Source organism: Schistocerca piceifrons, chromosome 11 (genome assembly GCF_021461385.2).
Source record: "Schistocerca piceifrons isolate TAMUIC-IGC-003096 chromosome 11, iqSchPice1.1, whole genome shotgun sequence".
Taxonomy (NCBI): Eukaryota; Metazoa; Arthropoda; class Insecta; order Orthoptera; family Acrididae; genus Schistocerca; species Schistocerca piceifrons.
In genome coordinates this window covers 92,189,120-92,209,711 of record NC_060148.1, presented here as the reverse complement: position 1 = coordinate 92,209,711, position 20,592 = coordinate 92,189,120, and the positions used below count along the sequence as shown (strand labels likewise).

The window sequence follows — 20,592 nt, the reverse complement described above, 5'->3', positions numbered from 1 at the left end:
AACACTATTACAACCTTTTCAGACTGAACTTGACCATCCTTATAGGTAATAGCGTAGTACAGTCAACATCAGATCACTGTAAAAGCAAAAATAAACTAGAGTTACAACTTAACGTATCGACTAAGCTAATTATCTTAATCTGAAGTCCTATTTCTGGTAAAGAATCATACTTTGGGCTGCGTAGGGTATTATAAAGGTGGCGACAACGAAGAGATGCTTCATAATATGAAATGCAGGCTACATTATGGATCGAAGTAAAAAAAATGGTTCAAATGGCTCTGAGCACTGTGGGACAACATCTGAGATCATCAGTCCCCTAGACTTAGAACTACGCAAACCTAACTAACCTAAGGACATCACACACATCCATGCCCGAGGCAGGATTCGAACCTGCGACAGTAGCAGCCGCGTGGTTCCGGACTGAAGCGCCTAGAACCGTCTCCCATCAAACCCAAATTCTCAACTTATACCACACATGTAGTGCCCCTGCTCATTAGCCTCATTGTTCATGGCATCTTGCCGACTCCCGTAGAGTTCGAGCTTGGTATGCATCTGAACTGAAGGGATCATTGGCCGTCATCGACTGTGTCTGTCCTTGCTAACATGTCCGAAAGAACAATCACCACATACATTATTAGGCGATGACGACAGAGTAATGAGGCTAATGAATAGGGGCACTACATCAGTAGTTTGTGGTATAAGTTGAGAACTTGGGTCTGACAGGAAGCGTGCTAGGGTTGTTCATGCAGCTGTGTTGACCCCTGTGTCCAGATGGCGTAATGGTCAGTGCATCAACCTAATAACAAGGAGACCCAGGATCGAGCACCAGCCTGGTACAAATTTTCAACTTGCCTCATTGATATAAATAAATTCCCGCTGCCAGTTAATGACTTTAATTCCTCTGTGTCTTATCAGAATGTTGCTTGCACGTTGTGCTGGAGTTACGCTGACACAAGCTAAAACATAGTCGTCGAGCATTAAAAGAAAACAGGTACATGGAATTATCTGATCGTCTTATCGCACGTATCTTCCAAGTGTCTACTGCTTACAGAAAGCAGTAAAGCGAACAGACCTGTCCAGTTTGTGCTGATCTTTCTTTACAAGTGAAACTCGCTAACTGGCCAACATGTTAAAGGTCCCACACACTTGATCAGTATTGTGTTTTGTACGGAATCTCTCTCGTAGACGAACCACAATCCACTAGCATTCTATCCGTTCCCTGATGTCTCTTCCTGCTCACCTTAGTTGATAATCGCACTTTATATTTCTACAAATTATTTCTACTTTTAAAACATTTTGGCTCCCTGACACTACAGTCAAAGGCTGTAACATATTTACCTTTAGTGAAGTACACGTTTGGACAGCCGGCCGGAGTGGCCGAGCGGTTCTAGGCGCTACAGTCTGGAACCGCGCGACCGCTACGGTCGCAGGTTCGAATCCTGCCTCGGGCATGGATGTTTGTGATGTCCTTAGGTTAGTTAGGTTTAAGTAGTTCTAAGTTCTAGGGGACTGATGACCACAGCAGTTAAGTCCCATAGCGCTCAGAGCCATTTGAACCATTTGAACGTTTGGACATTGATAAACATTAATAGCTCATTGCCTAGTCAGATTTTTCTCAAGATGCGCTAAGGCATAAATATTTATTTTACCAATTGGCACTCCCTAATAACTGTGTCGTCTGCAAAATGTCTAGGATTGCAGACAATAAAACCCCTTCGTCAGTAACATACTGAAGGAGTTGTACGACAGAATCGAAAGGTGGGAGACGCGTTTCTAGTTATGAAAGATGATGTCAACTCAAAAATCAAGCCAGTAGCATAAGAGTGGAGGTAGTAGCGCGACTAAGAGGATACAAATCTGGTTTCTTTAAACAGACGTCGTAAAGGTCGAGAGCGTCCGAGATTGGACGTGGTGAGCTGATGTTACTCAAGAATGCCTTTAAGGCGACAAAGATGCCATTATCAACACCTTACTGAGTTTGAACGAGGTCTTGTAACAGGGCTACAAGAACCTGGATGTTAGTTCTGCGATACTGTAGAAAGACTTGGCAGGGATGTAGCCACTGTACTTGACTACAGAATATCAGACCAGCTGTGTGGCTGGATTGAAGAGTTTTTAGCAAACAGAACACAGCATGTTGTTCTCAATGCAGAGACGTCTACAGACGTTAAAGTAACCTCTGGCGTGCCACAGGGGAGTGTTATGGGACCATTGCTTTTCACAATATATATAAATGACCTAGTAGATAGTGTCGGAAGTTCCATGCGGCTTTTCGCGGATGATGCTGTAGTATACAGAGAAGTTGCAGCATTAGAAAATTGTAGCGAAATGCAGGAAGATCTGAAGCGGATAGGCACTTGGTGCCACAGGGGAGTGTTATGGGACCATTGCTTTTCACAATATATATAAATGACCTAGTAGATAGTGTCGGAAGTTTCATGCGACTTTTCGCGGATGATGCTGTAGTATACAGAGAAGTTGCAGCATTAGAAAATTCTAGCGAAATGCAGGAAGATCTGCAGCGAATAGGCACTTGGTGCAGGGAGTGGCAACTGACCCCTAACATAGACAAATGTAATGTATTGCGAATACATAGAAAGAAGGAGCCTTTATGGTATGATTATATGATAGCGGAACAAACACTGGTAGCAGTTACTTCTGTAAAATATCTGGGAGTATGCGTGCGGAACGATTTGAAGTGGAATGATCATATAAAATTAATTGTCGGTAAGGCGGGTACCAGGTTGAGATTCATTGGGAGAGTCCTTAAAAAATGTAGTCCATCGACAAAGGAGGTGGCTTACAAAACACTCGTTCGACCTATACTCGAGTATTGCTCATCAGTGTGGGATCCGTACCAGATCGGGCTGGCGGAGGAGATAGAGAAGATCCAAAGAAGAGCGGCGCGTTTCGTCACAGGGTTATTTGGTAACCGTGATAGCGTTACGTAGACGTTTAATAAACTCAAGTGGCAGACTCTGCAAGAGAGGCGCTCTGCATCGCGGTGTAGCTTGCTCGCCAGGTTTCGAGAGGGTGCGTTTCTGGATGAGGTATCGAATATATTGCTTCCTCCTACTTATACCTCACGAGGAGATCACGAATGTAAAATTAGAGAGATTCGAGCGCGAGCGGAGACTTTCAGACAGTCGTTCTTCCCGCGAACCGTACGCAACTGGAACAGAAAAGGGAGGTTATGACAGTGGCACGTAAAGTGCCCTGCGCCATGCACCGTTGGGTGGCTTGCGGAGTATAAATGTAGATGTAGACTCCTGGCAGCAAAGGCGACGAGAATGTACGGTTGCAAGAAGACAGGGTTCCTGACGGTCACGTAGCACTACCGACAGGGAAGACTATATTGTTCGGCGTATGTCTCTGGCGCATCGTACTGTATCTGCAACAGCAATCTGAGCAGTTGGCACCACAGTGACACAACGAACTGTTACAAAACGGTTACTGCAAGGACATCTCCGAGCCAGAGGCCCTGTAGCGCGCATTCCACTGGCCCAAAACCACCGCCATTTGAGACTTAAGTAGCGTCAAACGAGAGCTCACTGGAGGACAGGGTGGAGGTCTGCTGTGTTTCCTGATGAAAGCTGGTTCTGGCTCGGTGCCAGTGATGGCCGTGTGTTGGTTAGGAGGCCAGTTGAGGGCCTGCAACAGATGTGTCGGCATGCTAGGCACACTGGACCTACACCTGGAGTTATTGTCTGGGGTCCGATTTCGCATGACAGCAGGAGCCCTCTCGTGGCGATCCCAAGCATCTTGACTGCAGATTTGTACGCCAATATGATGATTCGACCTGTTAGTGCTGCAATTCATCAATAGCATTCCAGGGGGTCTTTCCCAACACAGTAGCTCTCTCCCACATACCACTGTTGTAATCTAGCATACTCCACAGAGTATATGATATTGCATTGCCTGTGTTATTCCGAATTATGATGTAATGTTCCTTCGAACAAGCATGCATGTCCAAAGGAACAGGCACTGCGGCGACTACACCCGTTATAAGACACATGAAATATAAATGATGACTAACTGAAAACCTCAGCTGCTGACAGGTGTTGTTGATATACCACGATGTGGACAGCTGAACATGTGTGCCCCGACCGGGAGTCGAACCCGGGATCTCCTGCTTACATGGCAGACGCTCTATCCATCTGAGCCACCGAGACACAGATGAATAGCGCGACTGCAGGGACTTATCCCTTGCAAGCTTCCCGTGAGACTCACATTCCCAACTGTCCACAATTCACATATGTATTGTACCTTACAGACATTTGCCCAACCACTCATTACTCGCGCACGCTTTGGCGATTCCCGTGAGAGATTGGACAACCTGTGCGCTTTCGCACAGACGAAGGTCAGTGGCTGGGTAGCCTTTAACTATATATACGAAGACGGTAACTTGTTCTCGAAAGAACAATTACTGTTGATGACCGTGCAGCTTTTCCCTGGAATAAATGATGACTAACTGAAAACCTAAGCTGTCCACATCGAGGTATATCAACAACACCTGTCAGCAGCTGATGTTTTCAGTTAGTCATCGTTTATTCCAGGGAAAAGCTGCGCGGTCATCAACAGTAACTGTTCTTTCGAGAACAAGTTACTGTCTTCGTATATACATGAAATATAGTCGCAGTTGCGAATGTGGACAGCCATCAGCTGTATAATGGAATAACAACAATGAAAATTTGTGCTGGATCGGGACATGAATCCGGATTTCCCGCTTATAGCGAGTTTTCCCCTTACCCCTTTGTTTTGTTCGTTCTATTTGGTCGTAGCGGACGTCACGTGACATCCGTTGAAGTTCGTTGTTTATCTCTTCACTCAGTTTTTATTATTATTATTATTATTACAGAGAGCACCCAACTCTCTGACCAAGCACGCTGAGCTACCGTGCCGGCTGCCATTTGGCTATCCGAGCACAACTCACTAAAACACCTAAACTTCCATATGTCGTCAACTATGTGTCTACAACCTGTACTCATACATCCATTATGTATATGCCAATACAGGAGAGACATTCATGCATGTCCGAAGGAATTCGGAATAATGCAGGCATTGCAATATTGTGTTTATCCGCCGACGCCGGACAAGCGACTATCAAGTAAAATATCTCCCCTGTAGGGGAATATACATAATGGGTGGGTGAGTACAAGTTGCAGACGCGTGGTTGACAACATATAGAAGTTTAGGTCTGGCCTTGAATGGTGCTCGGATAGCCAAATGGTACGGCGACCGCTCGCGATGAGCGGGAAATCCGGCTTCGAGTTCAAGTCCGGCACAAATTTTCATTGTCATGGTTGTCCATACAGCGAATACATTTCATGTTCTCTACAGCATGTCGACATGTAGCCTTCCCCTACTCGAAAGCCAGATCATTCTCCAATCGAGCACGTATCAGACGTCATCGGATGGCCGAGCGGTTCTAGGCGCTTCAGTCCCGAACCGCGCTGCTGCTACGGTCGCAGGTTCGAATCCTGCCTCGGGCATGGACGTGTATGTTGTCCTTAGGTTAGTTAGGTTTAGGTAGTTCTAAGTCTAGGGGACTTATGACCTCAGATGTTAAGCCCCATTGTGCTTAGAGCCATTTGAACCATTTTGAACCTCAGATGTTAAGTCCCATTGTGCTTAGAGCCATTTGAACCATTTTGAACTTCATCGCACGACAACTCCAGGTTCATCCACAAACAGCATTAACCATTCCTTGACCAACCCGAATGCAACGGGAATGGATCTTCCTTCATTGCACAAACTGGCATCCGGCACATATACAACACAATGCATGCACGTTCTGGCGGTTACACCGATTATTAATGTGCCAGCATTATACATTTGCAATGGCTTATCTCGCGCTTGTACAACCTGTGATCTTGCAATGTTAAGCATGTCCGTGTGTCAACTACACAAATGTATTCCCTAAATTTCATTACTACACATTAATTATTTTTTGGTGTTGCAATTTTCTCGGTCAGAGTATATAAGTTGAAACCGTAAACATCACACCTGCTTGGGTCACATCCGATATTGCTTCTGTACTAGAGGAATACACCGCATGCAAAATACGTGGGGCTTTCGATCTGTCACAGCCATGCTAGTTATCTACTAGGAGCAGTTTTTCTGGTGTAATCAATGGTATGAATACTGAAAGTCGTTATCAACACCTACTCATGGTTATTACAGGTATGTATTACACTGTAAAAGAACTTTATTAGAGATCTTTCGTGAAGGACATTGTATAATTTCTTTAAAAGTGTAGTGGAATACTTCGATATTGTTGTGGCGCTAAAACCGATCGGTGGTATGATCAAATTTTCCACAATACTCTGTCCAGTGCAAGCCCCTTCGTCTCTGGTAACTTCTGCACGATACCTTTATTTGAACCTGCTTCCTGTATTCATCTTTTGGTTGCCCCCCACAATTTATACCGTTCACACTTCTCTCCAATATTAAATTCATGATTCTTTTATGTCGCAGAAAGTGCCCTTATAAGTCGATCCCTTTTTCTAGTCAAATTGTGCCGCAAAGATCTCTTTTCTCCAGTTCGAGTCAGTATCTCTTAATAGTTATCAGATCCAATCTTCAATATTTTTCTGTAGCCCCACATCTCAAAAGCTTCTCTTCTCTCCTTCTCTTTGTTTGTTTATCATCCACGTTTCACTTGCATAAAAGCCTACACCCCACACGTCCGATTCCAGAAAAGACTTCCTAGCGCTTAAATTTATATTCGATGTTGGAAACTTCATTTCTGAGAAAACTTCCTATTCGTACTGATAACACCTGTTTACTTCTCCCGTCGTCCGTTATTTGGTTGCCCACATAGCAAAACTCGTCTACAATTCCCGGCATCTCATTCCGTAATTCAATTCGCACAGCATCACCTGATTGAATCCAATTAGATTATATGTTACTCTTGTCTTAGTTTTGATGAAATCGAGTATAGAAGCAAGGGTGTGGTCGTAGCTTTTGTAATATATCTGTCAATCTATCGGTTAACACACGTTGAATCATATTGTAAAACCGCCGACGTATTGGCCGTCTGAAGGCGCTTATTGTCAGTACTAGAATACTAACGACCAGCACTGATGACCCCAAAAATAATTTAAGTATTGTTGATGCGTATTGAATGTGTGAGGTCGACCGCTGATGGTATGACAATATTCTCCATTCAGATGTCTTAACAGAGCTTCATGCGCCAGTCACATGCCATTAGCATACTCTGTTAATGTTCGCCTTTGTGCATATCATACCTTAGACTCAATTTTTCAAGTATTCTTTCAACACAGAATAGTTTGAATAGGGCTATGCAAGAGTAGTCATTGCATTTACCACTTTAAGTCAGTGGAAGATTCACTATGGTGTTGTTTTCGGAATTAATTTAGAAACACTGTATTAGCTGGTTATATTACTAGCAAGGGAACCTCCCCATCGCACCCCCCTCAGATTTAGTTATAAGTTGGCACAGTAGATAGGTCTTGAAAAACTGAACACAGATCAATCGAGAAAACAGTAAGAAGTTGTGTGGAACTATGAAAAAAATAAGCAAAATATACAAACTGCGTAGTCCATGACCATCTGAGGGGGGTGCGATGGGGAGGTTCCCTTGCAAGCACCGTGGAAAAACGCTCCTACTTAGAAAATGATGCATTATATACATATAACGACTAGTAAGAGGTCTGCTACAGTCATGTAAGTCTCACCAGATGATCACAAAACGCAAAAAAATTATATTAATTACGTATATGTATCCATGCAGGGCAAATATAATTGCTTCAGACGTTGCAGCAACAATTTTGCTAATTGTGTTTGCTGACTTACCGCACTAAAATTCCAGCATACAAATTGCCTACCAGTCGCCATGAACCTCAAAGTTACTCGTAAGGCCTAAGCGATCATAGATTGCGACTGGGTCTATGATTACCGTATTTTGCTTCTTTGTTTTATGTCGTATGGCTATTAAGCAGGACTCACCTGAAAACAGTTTATGAAATCTTTACAGTCCGTGGTACTGATTTCAATCAGAAAATTAACATGCGACAGGCCTGTCTCTTTTTTCAGCCATTCTCGGGCCCATTTACTCTTTCTTGTAGTTTTCTTTTCTTTGCCAGGAATCGCTAGTAAAACTGAGGCACACGCCTTCTTCTGGGTGTTCAAAAACTTAAACTCTTGAAATCACGCTGCCAACTGATAACACTGGTAATTGTATTATTTCTTTATTTTTCAGTCTCAGTTAACACTGACAATTTGGGTGTGCAGGTACTAGTCTCAACCCTTTCCGTTCATTGTCGAACCGTTACCTGATTCGTTCTGATATGATTAATAATAACATTTGTGCACGTTAAACTACTCATAACCAACGTCATACATTCTGCATCTTAATTTAAGTGCTTACTTCACACTAAGAGGATTGTGGCAGAAGTACTTGAGATGCACCTTCTGCGACATTAAGCTAACGGTTGACTTACTGTGATGTAGACGCCTATATGTGTGATGTAGGCCCTTACATCAAGGCACAAAATGTTTCATGTTGGTTATGAGTATCTCAAAATGTACGAATGTCATTATTAATCGTGTAGGAACCACTCAGATAAGAATTCTATATTTAACGGAGTTGTTCGAAACTGGTGACTGTAACCTAAATTGTGAGTGAAACTGAGTGTGGGACAGAAAAACAAGGAAATAATAGAACTGAATACAACTGCGAATTCTTTTTAACAACGCAGTTTTGGAATTCCACAAATATTGGCAATATTATTGATTGTGTGTGTGTGGGGGGTGGGGGTGGGAGAGGAGGAGGAGGAGGGGGGGGGGCGCTTCACTATATTGAAGCTTCGACAAACTAGTGTTGTCAATAAATACTGTGCATGCGCAGTCTCTTCACAACATCATGTGCGAGGAACGCTTTCGCTGAGCAGTGAAAACATCTCAAGAGCACGCACGGAATCTTAGATCACAGATGACACAGACCTCACATGATGTCATTATATTGAAACCAACATGACAGTCAATTGACTGGTAGTGACATACCTTTACAGACAACTTCAGGGATATTGCTCAATTTACTTTTGTCTTAACTATAGTATTTTTGGTGAAGGTTTCTTTATTACAGCGATGAAGTTTTGTTCAGCGTTTGGATGCAAAGAAAGGTTATGTGAAAGGAAGTATACTCCGTTACACAGCTAAAGTTTTTTTAAAAACACAAAAAAATTGGCGGACATATTTTTCGAGAGTAAATCAGTGAATTCAGAGGTTGAAGCCAAGGTTACCAAACAGAGGCGTACGGCTTTCTATTTGAGAGTATTTATTTGTGTCTAAATATTAATAACTGGATGATAATGATCATTATATACGTAGCTTGTAAAAGAAAAAGGTTGGTCTTCATCTCTAAAACTCAATAAATGACTACGACTTTCGAGACGACACCATGTTAATATCTAATTGACTATAAGAGATTTCTCTGTAACCATCGTTTTCTAATATATTATGCTTTTTATCTTGATACTGTTTCGGTATCTGTACTGGATTTAAAAAAGTCGTAAAACATTAACAATTATTGACAGAAATGGATGCTATTTCTTACAAAAGCATAACAAAACATTTCACATGGCCGAGAAATCTAAATGCTTCCTGCTACACCGGTATTTTTTCGTATACTCTTGTGAAATCAGTGAACTATATACATGACTCACAATGCAATAAATACAGCAACTCACTGAAGAACTGTGATTCTGCAGTTTGCAAAAAGGAAGAACTATCAATACAGTGTTTCGAACTGTTCGTTACTATTGCATCTGGCCAAATGTATAAGCGGTAACCATTGGATTAACACTGAGAATTTAGGAGAAATGAGTGCTACAGTGTGATACTGGACCTCTCTTCTAAGATGTTGGTTTTGGTGACAAGGCTGATATGTAATGCATCCCGATGTAAAGGTTATGTTGAAAGGTGATAATTTGGTATCGAGTTGTTAATTCGAAACGAACGTTGTGTAACAAACCTGTGACATAGCCTAATGTTTACATTCAGTCCATATTCAAAGCCCTTTTCATAATAAAAACTGAAACTGCAACGTTAATTCAGAAAACGTATATTAGATAATGGATAATTCTCCAACGAGTATTTTGATGCACATTATGAACATATATCGCACACAAACTACGGAAAATACAAGGGAGGTCTACTACGCAACTTTTACCATAAAACTTTTCACATGTGTTGCTGAGAAATGCTTCCTGGCAAACATATACTCTCTATTTTTCCGTGGAAACAGTGAACTAAATTATTCGAAAGAAAGGGCTGTCAGTACAATATTTCAAACTGTTTGTTACCTTTTCTCCTGGCCAAATGGAAAAACATCCCCTTTCTCTGGTTGGATACTGCGGTAGGTTATGGATATACAGTCATCAAGGTAGCGTCCAATAGAAAGACCTGCACGAGGATACTGAGCCACACGAAATTATTGTTATTACTGCCGCATTAATAAAAGATTATCGTACTTTTCGAATCTTCTGTATTTGTTTTATTCTGCGCAACACTATTTTCCTCCTTTTAGTCCATTTTCTAGTGAGTTTCTGCAATAGGAAAACGTGCCACATGCATTAACATGATATTGTATTTAAATTTACGTGTTCTATTTGTTTCGGTTCGCACATATGTTGTCTTGTTGGTGTCACAGCTCGACATTTTAATAAATTAATAAATTTAGCGCCTTATTAAAATGTCAATCTGTGGAACCAGCAGGACAGCATAGAACGCGGAAATGTAAAGGCAGTCATTTTCAACTGCAGAAAATCGTTTGAAAATACCCTAAACGACAGACATTAGTCGTATACGAATAAAATAAATGCATCTGAAGTACAAAATGCCCCAGTCTTTGGACAAATTTCTTGAGGTGGTGTCCAATATGAGAATATGCATAGCATTAATATTAGGAAATTTTGAAGAATTTAGGTTAATTTTTAGAACTACATGTGTAATATTTAAGCTTCAAGTCGCTCAACCATTAAAATCTGTGCTTGATTTCAGATATAAATGAAAAAAAAAAAAGTTAACTGTCGGCTCCCCTTCATATACGGCGCAATGACAGACTGTTGGCTGTTTGCCCTCCGTCACGTGACTTTATATTGGTTTCAAGCGTTTAACATGGCAGAGATAGGAGCGAGACACTTTCTAAAATCTAGTCAAGATGAGCCCTAAAATGCTTGCTTTAAACGCTACGAGCGCTTCATCATCTTCAATACTGTGAAACAAATCTCTTCTACTGCAAGTTCCTCGCTTTCGATATTTCGAGACCTGGTAGTATGGATCAAAACAAGACAAAAATTGCAAGTAAACATGGGTTTAAAATTTATATTTTAAAAGCTACGAGCATTTATTCACATCCGCTAGTGTGGAAAATATCTCTTCTGCTGAACAACAGCTCACAGCTCTTGAAGTACGCGTTTTAGAGCCCATGTTTGCCAGACTTTTTTGGTTCGTATGATCGCTCCTGTCATATCTCTGAATGTTTACTATCCTTCTTGGGACACTCTGTATGTATTCATGGTCTTGTGCAGAAAACGGGAATAAAAAAGGGAATACTTCTGCTGTATCGTTTTAAAAGTAGGACATTGACCAGCTGATTAGAAAACTGATTCGCCTTTATTCTCTGCTTTGCAATACATAACATGTTCACAACTTTTACTATTAATAACAATTATTATTATTATTATTATCACTTTATTCTCAGTTGTGTGATACATAACATGTTCACATATATTGTTTTTACTATTACCTATTTTTGTTATTATTATTATTATTATTGCTATGATCAGGTAAAATTCCGTAATCAATCAAGACATGTTACAATATTTTTTAAAAATGTTAAAAACACGACCTATTTTATAAAGAGTAGGTCTAAAGGAAGCAATAAAATAAGCAAATGTGCTTTAGTCGTACATTCCATTATCATGCAAAACAACGTCGTGAGATGCAGTGGAAATGGAAAATTTAGGTCCTATGCTAGCCACGTCCTTTAGCACGTGTATTTCTGGAAATCAATAAAATGAAGTTTCAGAACTACCGCAAAAACACGGCTATACTGCGACTGTGTCGTTAGAAACATAATATGATCCGGACACTGACTAGGCGATTAGAAAATTTATTCGCCTTTATTCGCAGTTGTGTGATACATAACACGTTCACGACTATATATTATTATTATTATTATTATTATGAATGTAAGCATATTATTGTTGCTATTAATATGCTGAGATATAGCTCTGTAATCAATCAAAACATGAAACAATTTTTTGCTGGTTGCTTTGGGGGATTAGGGAAGGAAGGCCGTGCCCTTTCGTAGAAACTATCCCGGCATTTGCCTGAAGCGATTTTGGGAAATCACGGAAAACTGAAATCAGGATGGCCGGACGCGGGTTCGAACGGTCGTCTTCCCGAATGCGAAACAGTGTGCGAACCACTGCGCCACCTCGCTAGGTAAAAAATTTTTTTTTAAAGTGTTATAAACACGTCATATAATATGTACAGGGACAGTAGCTCTAAAGGATTCAATAAAATAAATAAATAGATGTGGTTTACTTATTCATTGCACTGTCAGAAAAATAACATTATGAGATACAGTAGAAGTCGACAATGTGAAAGGTATGTTAACCACGCCTTTCTGTACGTGTGCGGTATATATATGTTCATGGTCAATCGTAAGCACAAAAAGGGGCGCAGACAGAGACAAGGAATACTCACCGTTGAGCTTGTCTATGGCGCGGTCCGCCACTGACTGATCCGGACACTCGACGAAAGCGTAGCCGCCCCGTTTGACCAGGATGGTGGAGCACGTGAGGTTATGGTCCTGGAACAGCTGCCTCAAGGTCGCCTCGGACGCATCGGCAGGCAAGTTGCCCACGTAAAGCTTGCTCATCTTCGCCTACCCTTCCTCTGCGTTTACTCTCTTCTGGCAGGTGTGGCAGCGGCACCAGAAACAAACAGGAGACACCGGAGGAGGTGAAAGAGACCAGCTACGTCACAAGTAAACAAACAAAAAAAAAAATTTCGCCGCTCAGCTAGGCACTGTCACAAGAACACACTGCAGTGGAGCACTAATCGTTGTTTCTGTTCCGAAAGGTATCCTCTATATTTCGCTACAAAGTCGTTCCGTACAAAAGTACTACAAAAAAACGACGAAACCGCACACTGTAACTGCACATCAGCGGTCGCTACAAAATGACATTCTCACACTAAGGTATAAAAGAAAAGTGTCCGTAAAAAAATATTGTTCCGCGGTAGCAGTAGCGCCGAAAGGGAAAAACACCTCGGCGGAGCTACGACTAAAAAAAATGCCAGCTGGATGCGCAACAACTGCGCAATGTCATCGGGCACTGCGAAAACGTTTGCCGGGCGCGGCGTGTACATCCGCTGTCCTTGCCTCGCTCGCTACTATGGCAGCGGCCGGAGGCAGCGCTCGGCGTTGAAACAGCGGCTCGCGCAGCGCCATTGGCCGGCCTGCGAGTCACGTGACGGCCGGCGATTCCCGCCTACCGGGCCCATTGGGTAGCGGCCGATTAATATTCGGGAGTGCACGCATACGTTTATGCGGGTGTGCGACGACGCGTACGACAAAAACACGCGAGAGGAAGAAGCGGAAGACCGGACCGTCCGCAACGGCAAAGTAGTGAGTCGGAACACGGCGTCCCCTACACCGGCATCTGTAGTGCGCAAGCTACCTTACGTTGTCTGGTGGTACGCAAGGAACTGTTATAAGACCTCCGTTGTTCCTAATCTACAGGGTGATTCAGAAAAACTGACATGACGAATCGGGCATACAATAAGGATCAGTAATCTCACACGAACCGGGGGTCGCAAACTCCACGACAGAGCGCGATGTTCACGTGTGCGCTGGCATCGTCGGAGACAGTTTAAATGGGCCGACTTGACTGTCGCACGTATCTCGTATTCGGCACATCTGCACGCAACCTTTCCCGGTCGCTGGATCGGTCGAGATGGGCCAGCTGCATGGCCATCACGATCACCTGATGTGTGCAATAGATTTTTTTCTTGTGGGGGTATCTGTAGGGATGAAATAGATGTTTACATCGGCTGAGGACCTGGTCCGTAGTATTGCTGCGGTAGCAAGATGTCTTTGAGACAGTGTGCGATTTGCAGGGGGGTTCAAATGGCTCTGAGCACTATGGGACTTAACATCTATGGTCATCAGTCCCCTAGAACTTAGAACTACTTAAACCTAACTAACCTAAGGACATCGCACACAACACCCAGTCATGCAAGGGGGGGGGGGATGGGGGGGGGATTTCCCCCCCCCCCTCCCCCCTCTGCATCAGATCATCACCTCCACTGGTTTTAGTTTATGCATCCCAACCTGGGATGTTTATTTCCCACGCACTGGAGTAAAACTTCACATATAATTTAAATTTGTTGAGCCGAACACTGAAAGTTTTTAATACAGTCTTACTATTAATACTATTAATATGCATGCTTATTAACTTTGAAAAAGTGTTATGTAGTAGGTAAGCATTTCAAAACATTTAGAACTAAACGACAAGACGACGCACGCTACATTTCCGTAGCATGCCACAATGTTGCAAAATGTCGACCCAGCGTAAACGAGGCTTTAGAGCCAGGTCTGTATTGTATGGTGGATGTGATGTGTTGCGTACGAAACTAAAACCTGCAATCAGATCCAAACGTCGTGGAAAACTGCTAAGAGATGTCATCCTGCAGCAAGATAACGCTCGCCCACATCCTGCCAAACGGACAGCCGACGCAATAAAGGAGTTGAGATTCCAGGTGCTGGAACATCCACGATACGATCCAGACCTGGCTCCAAGTGATTTTCACATGTTTGGACCCTTAACGGAAGCACTACAGGAAAGAAGATTTGAAAGTGATGAAGACGTCATTGCTGCGGTACAAAATTAGTTACAGATGCAACCGATAAACGTATTTTCTGATGAAGTAAAAAAAACTCATAAAACGTCGGGAAAACTGAATTGAAGTCCGTGGAGGTTATGTAGAAAAATAACGCATGTTTCAGTTTTCTATCATCAGAATAAGTACAGCTTTTCACAAATGTGCCTTTACTTTTTGAATTCCCCTCGTATATCTGTATGTAGATGATTTTGTAAATAAGCTTTACCTATAATGTACTTTTAAAGATATAACAAGGGATGGCTTTTCTGATAGTGCTTACGCGTTAATAGTGAGTTTCGGCATTAACATCTATTTATAAATAACTGTTTAACCATGGGTAACGCCACAGTCCAAGCTAGTAACATATATAATTATACTAACCCCCTAAGACATCCCCCCACTGGTAAAAGCACAAATCGAACACTGCTTTGAGATGCATCAGCTGTCTTTGTGAGGGTGCGCTGTTCAATGCAGCATTGATGCCAGGTGTGTCTCGATGCATCTGGACAGAGCTTTCAGCATCTCCTGTAGTGGGCGACCATTTGTCGTATGTGACTAAATAACTACAAAGCCATTTAGTAGTCCCGGATGGCCCACGCGACCCCCGATTCCAATGTGATTACTGATCCTTGTCGTATGCCTGATGTGCCAAGCCGATTTGTAAACTTTTTTTTTTTTAATCACCCTGTATCTAAACGATTCAGGAGACAATCTGAGCAGCCCTCTTACATTGTTTGCTGATGATGCTGTCATTTAGTCTCTTAAAGTCATTACAAGCTCAATACCAATTCTGCAAAAATATTCGTACGGTGTGAAAAGTGGCAGTTGACCTTGAACAATGAAAAGTGTGAGGTCATCCGCATGAATACTAAATGGAATTCGTTAATTTTTTTTTACATGTAGAGTTGTAAAATTACTGTGTACTGTCCTAAGTAGGTCCGCCCCGATAGCTGAGTAGTGAGCGTGGCGGTCTGTCACGCCAAGGGGCCCGGGTTCGATTCCTGGCTGGGTCGGAGATTTTCTCCGCTCAGGCACTGGGTGTTGTGTTGTCCTCATTATCATTTCATCACCATCAGTGGAAGGGAACAGCAAACCTCCACTGGAATCACTTCCCTAGACGCTCATGCGGTGGACCTCTCTGACGAGGCTTCCCCCCATGACAAGTCCTAAGTAAGTTTCTCTAGTAGCTTTGGTCAGTTAAGATCGTAACCGCGTTACCTTAACGTTAGATGTGTTGGATACCTATCGGGCTTTACCTCATTTCGATCGCTTTGCTTGCGTGTGCGATCAGTGTCCTATTAGATTACCCTAGAAAGCGGAAGCGATGAACTCTGTAAAAACTGAGTGTGCATCTATAAAGAGCCACATAACCCACGGAACGCCAGAGGGCTGCATAATTATCCTCTCGTTTGTTACTTCAAAACAAACATTATTTATAGCAAAATTAAAATTGTCATTGTGAATTTCAGGTTTTATTTGAAAGTAGTTTATTTTTTACGTGAAATCGAGGGATGTCGCAGTAAAAATAAAAAATAAACAAATTTATCATAGAGTGCTAGAAAAAACAATTCCCTAAAACAATTAATGTCAGAAAAAATGCAAAACAAAAACATATCAAACATTGCTACAATACTTCATCGTGGTTATGTAAAATATGTTTCTGTCATTTTCAAACAGCTTTCGCAGTTATCAGTTACAACAGGAAACTCACCTCTGATCATGATGAAGAACGTTGAGTACAAAATAACAACAATAATTATATAGATTGTGTTTGTTCATGTAAACTGTACTTGCATCAAAAGTAATCGTTTTGGTTCATAAAAGCGCAGAAGTTATACACGTAGCTAATTTTCTTTGCTTGTAAAATGCAATCTTAATTATGCATAAAACAAGCAAACAATTAGCCGAAAGAACAGATATCAGATCTGCTCCCTCGGACATGTCCGAAAGAACAGATACCGTCTTCATATATAAAACTTACCGGCCAATGATCTGCTTCAGTGCGGGACTGCGGGTGCACTCACATTGTTCAAACTCTTACGGGCTGACTGCCGCGAGTAATAAATAGAGTGGGATGGGGCACTACAGGTGTAGTGTGTGGACAGTAAGTTGGAACTGTGGGTCTCACGGGGAGCGTGACACAGATAAGTCCCTACAGTCGCAATGTCCCCGCTGTCCTCGATGGCTCAGTCGGATAGAGCGTCTGCCATACAAACATGAGATCCCAGGTTCGAGTCCCAGTCGGGGCACACATTTTCACTGTCCCCCCCCCCCCCCCCCTGATATTTATCAACGCCTGTAAACAGCTATTGCCATACAAGCAGGAGATCCCAGGTTCGAGTCCCAGTCGGGGCACACATTTTCACTGTCCCCCCTGATATTTATCAACGTCTGTAAACAGCTAATGGTCTGGATAATATAATTTCATTCTTCAAGAGCTGCAAGATCACCAATGGTATCTATTCTTTCGGACAGATACCATCTTCATGTACAGTATAGTACGTGGAAAGCACTGAACATGTTAAGAACAGGAATTCCAAAATGTAAAGTAAGCACGGGCCACTTTGAAGACGACCCACGTGAATGTAGAGAAATACAGACATTTGAACATCTGCTCATGTGGCCAAGGATGGAGGCCGGCCGGGCTGGCCGAGCGGTTCTAGGCCCTTCAGTCTGGAACCGCACGCCCGCTACGGTCGCAGGTTCGAATCCTGCCTCGGGAATGGATGTGTGTGATGTCCTTAGGTTTAAGTAGTTCTAAGTCTAGGTGACTGATGACCTCATATGTTAAGTCCCATAGTGCTCAGAGCCATTTGAACCCAAGGATGGAGTTGTTTGCACGGGGGAAGATTTTTGTGCAGTGGCAACATTGACTGAAGATCGATTCGAATTGAGGAGAGAATTAGGAACAAGAGAGGCGATTCTGACACTGAGGCTTCTTATCGAGAAGCAAATAAAGTAAAATAAACCAACTTATGTTGTCTGTCTAGATCTGTACTGTACTGTTATCTGGCAAGAGATGTTCAGAGTGCTGAAGAAAGCAGGTCTAAAATAAAAAGACATGAGGGTGATAATCAGCGTCTGTAAGATCTAAGTGGGTGTAGTAAGGACTTTTCATCAAGAACAAAGGGCAAAAATTACAAAAAGTGTGAGGTAAGGATGTGCGCTTTTTTCTTTTATATTGAGTGCTTATATCCAGGAAGCTATAGACCAAGTATAATTCAAAGAGTCTTCAATGCTCAAATTGGAGACACTATCGAAAACACACGCTTACAATCTGTGGTTGGGTCTGATGGTCTAAATGAGGGAAATGACCGCGGCAGGTACTTATTAGATTTCTGCGTGAGTAACGGCTTCACTGCCCGTAATATTACGTTTCATCATCACCCAAGACGACTGTACACTTGGATAACACCTGGTGACAGATTTAGAAACTAGACTCACATCCTCCTATTGTGAAGATGTTGGAAGACTTCGGTCTTGGACTGTGAAACCTTTGCTGGAGCTGACTATGGAAGAGATCACAATCTGTTGTCCATGAAAATGCGCATTAAGCTCAAATCCACCAAGATCAGAAGACAAAGGCAATTAAACAAGGAATCTTTTCGGATATTTGGTGAGCTTGTAAGACCAAAGCTCCACAACATCAGTCTTGATAAAGATGCACCGGCATTACAAACATGGGACCAAGTGAAGGTCATTTCCTCGTCCGACATGAGAACGACGACAAAGTGCAAATCATCACTGGATATCGCAGTCCACACTACAACTAATGGAGGCGAGAAGCAATCTGAAGAAAACTGGTGTCCACACTACCCAGGATAACGGACAGGTCACACTTCATTAACGGTACCTGTGATGGGATAGAATAACATTATAATCACAATTAAGTACCTGATCCCTTCAAGACACTCAAAAGCATCACCGGTGAATTAAATCTCCGTGTGTGGGTGGTAGAGTATGAAATGACACTCTATCGAAGACAAGGAAGAAGCTATTGCGAGGTCCAAACAGTGCAGTGAAAAGTTGTATTCTGAGACTAACAACAGTACGGGAAGTCAAGCAGTTGAGTAACTTGCACTGGAACCTACAATCTTAAGCAGCGAAATAGGGTCTTAGACATTATATCCACATAACAAAAATGGTTCAAATGGCTCTGAGCACTATGGGACTTAACAGCTGACGTCATCAGTCCCCTAGAACTTAGAAGTACTTCAACCTAACTAGCCTAAGGACATTACACACATCCATGCCCGAGGCAGGATTCGAACCTGCGACCGTAGCGGTCGCGCGGTTCCAGACTGAAGCGCCTAGAACCGCTTGGCCACTCCGGCCGGCTATCCACATAACAAGCAGGTTTTGTCGGAGGAAAAGAAACTCGTGAACAGATTGTCAACATACGACAAATAATCGAGAAATTGCGGGAGTTCTATGTTCCTGTCTTCATCTGCTTCCTTGACTATGGGAACGCCTTTGAGTGTGTTGTCTAGGAAAGCGGTGGCAGGTGCTTGTAGAAATCGGTATCCCACACACTTAACAGCACTCATGAGAAGTCTATACAAAAATTACCTCGCAGCTGTGAAGGCAAGTGCTGGTACGTGTGATTTTTTTCAGTGTATCAAAAGGTGTCACAAGAAGATGTTCTATATTCCAACTGAACAACATCTATGCAGAACAAATCATTAGGAATGCTCTTGATGGTTGGACTCAAGACATCTCAATTAATAACCTCCGATTTACTGATGGCACCGTACTTTTACCCAACTTCGAAGATGAACTTTCTGAGCTACTAATAAAGTTAAAAGACATGGATTGGACCTCAACCTCAGCTAGTCCAAACTCATGATAACTGATCGAGGAGTACAGGTTCATTTCACAGGTCGATTAAAGAAACTAGAAGTTGTGCATTCTTTCGTCTGTTTTGGATCAAGCATCCGTGACACTGGAAGCTGTGAAGATAAGAAGACTAATCACGCTATGGAAAGTGGCTACGAAGAAGCTCACCAAGATCTGTCAGAAAAGATCTCTTACGAACACTACAAAAGTCAAGCTTGTGAAACACTCATGTTTTCCGTCTTCTTTATGGTTGCGAGACATCTACTTATTCATGGCTACTCTGCACATCATACTTAGTGCCTGGTAGACGATTCGTCGAATCGCCTTCACTCTAATTCTCTATTATTCCACTCTCGAACAGCGCGCGGAAAAAAGAACGCCTATATCTATCCGTGAGAGCTCTGATTTCCCTTATTTTATTATGATGATCGTTTCTCCCTTTGTATGTCGGTGCCAAAAGAAGATTTTATCATTGGGAGGAGAAAGTCGATGACTGAGATATCGTGAGAAGATCTCGCCACAAGAAAAAACGTCTTCGTTTTAATGATTCCAACTCCTGTACCATGCCCATGAATCTCTCACCCCTGTTTCTAGATAATACAAAACGTCCTGCCCTTCTTTGAACTTTCTCGATGTACTCTGTTAATCCTATCTGGTAAGGATTCTATAACGCGCAGCAGTACCCCAAAAGAGGGCGGACAAGCATAGTGTATGCAGTCTCTCTAGTAGATCTGTTGCATCTAAGTGTTCCGCCAACAAAACGCAATCTTTGGTTCCCCACAACATTTTCTATTTGTTCTTTCCTATTTACATTGTTCGTAATTGTCATTCCTAAGT

General features: G+C 42.4%; 1 protein-coding gene and 1 non-coding gene across 2 annotated transcripts in view; both read right to left on the bottom strand.

Annotated features, from left to right (window-relative positions):
• The window catches only part of LOC124720039 (insulin-like growth factor 2 mRNA-binding protein 1), an 858,327-nt gene extending 844,943 nt beyond the window's left edge, over positions 1–13,384 (bottom strand). The window contains exon 1 of the mRNA XM_047245294.1: positions 12,739–13,384. Coding sequence (XP_047101250.1) covers positions 12,739–12,913 — 175 coding nt within the window. The 5' untranslated portion in view covers positions 12,914–13,384. The remainder of the gene's footprint in view (positions 1–12,738) is intronic.
• On the bottom strand, positions 4,099–4,172 carry Trnat-ugu. Its single transcript has one exon. It is a non-coding gene; the product is annotated as a tRNA-Thr (tRNA).
• Positions 13,385–20,592: the final 7,208 nt, after the last annotated feature.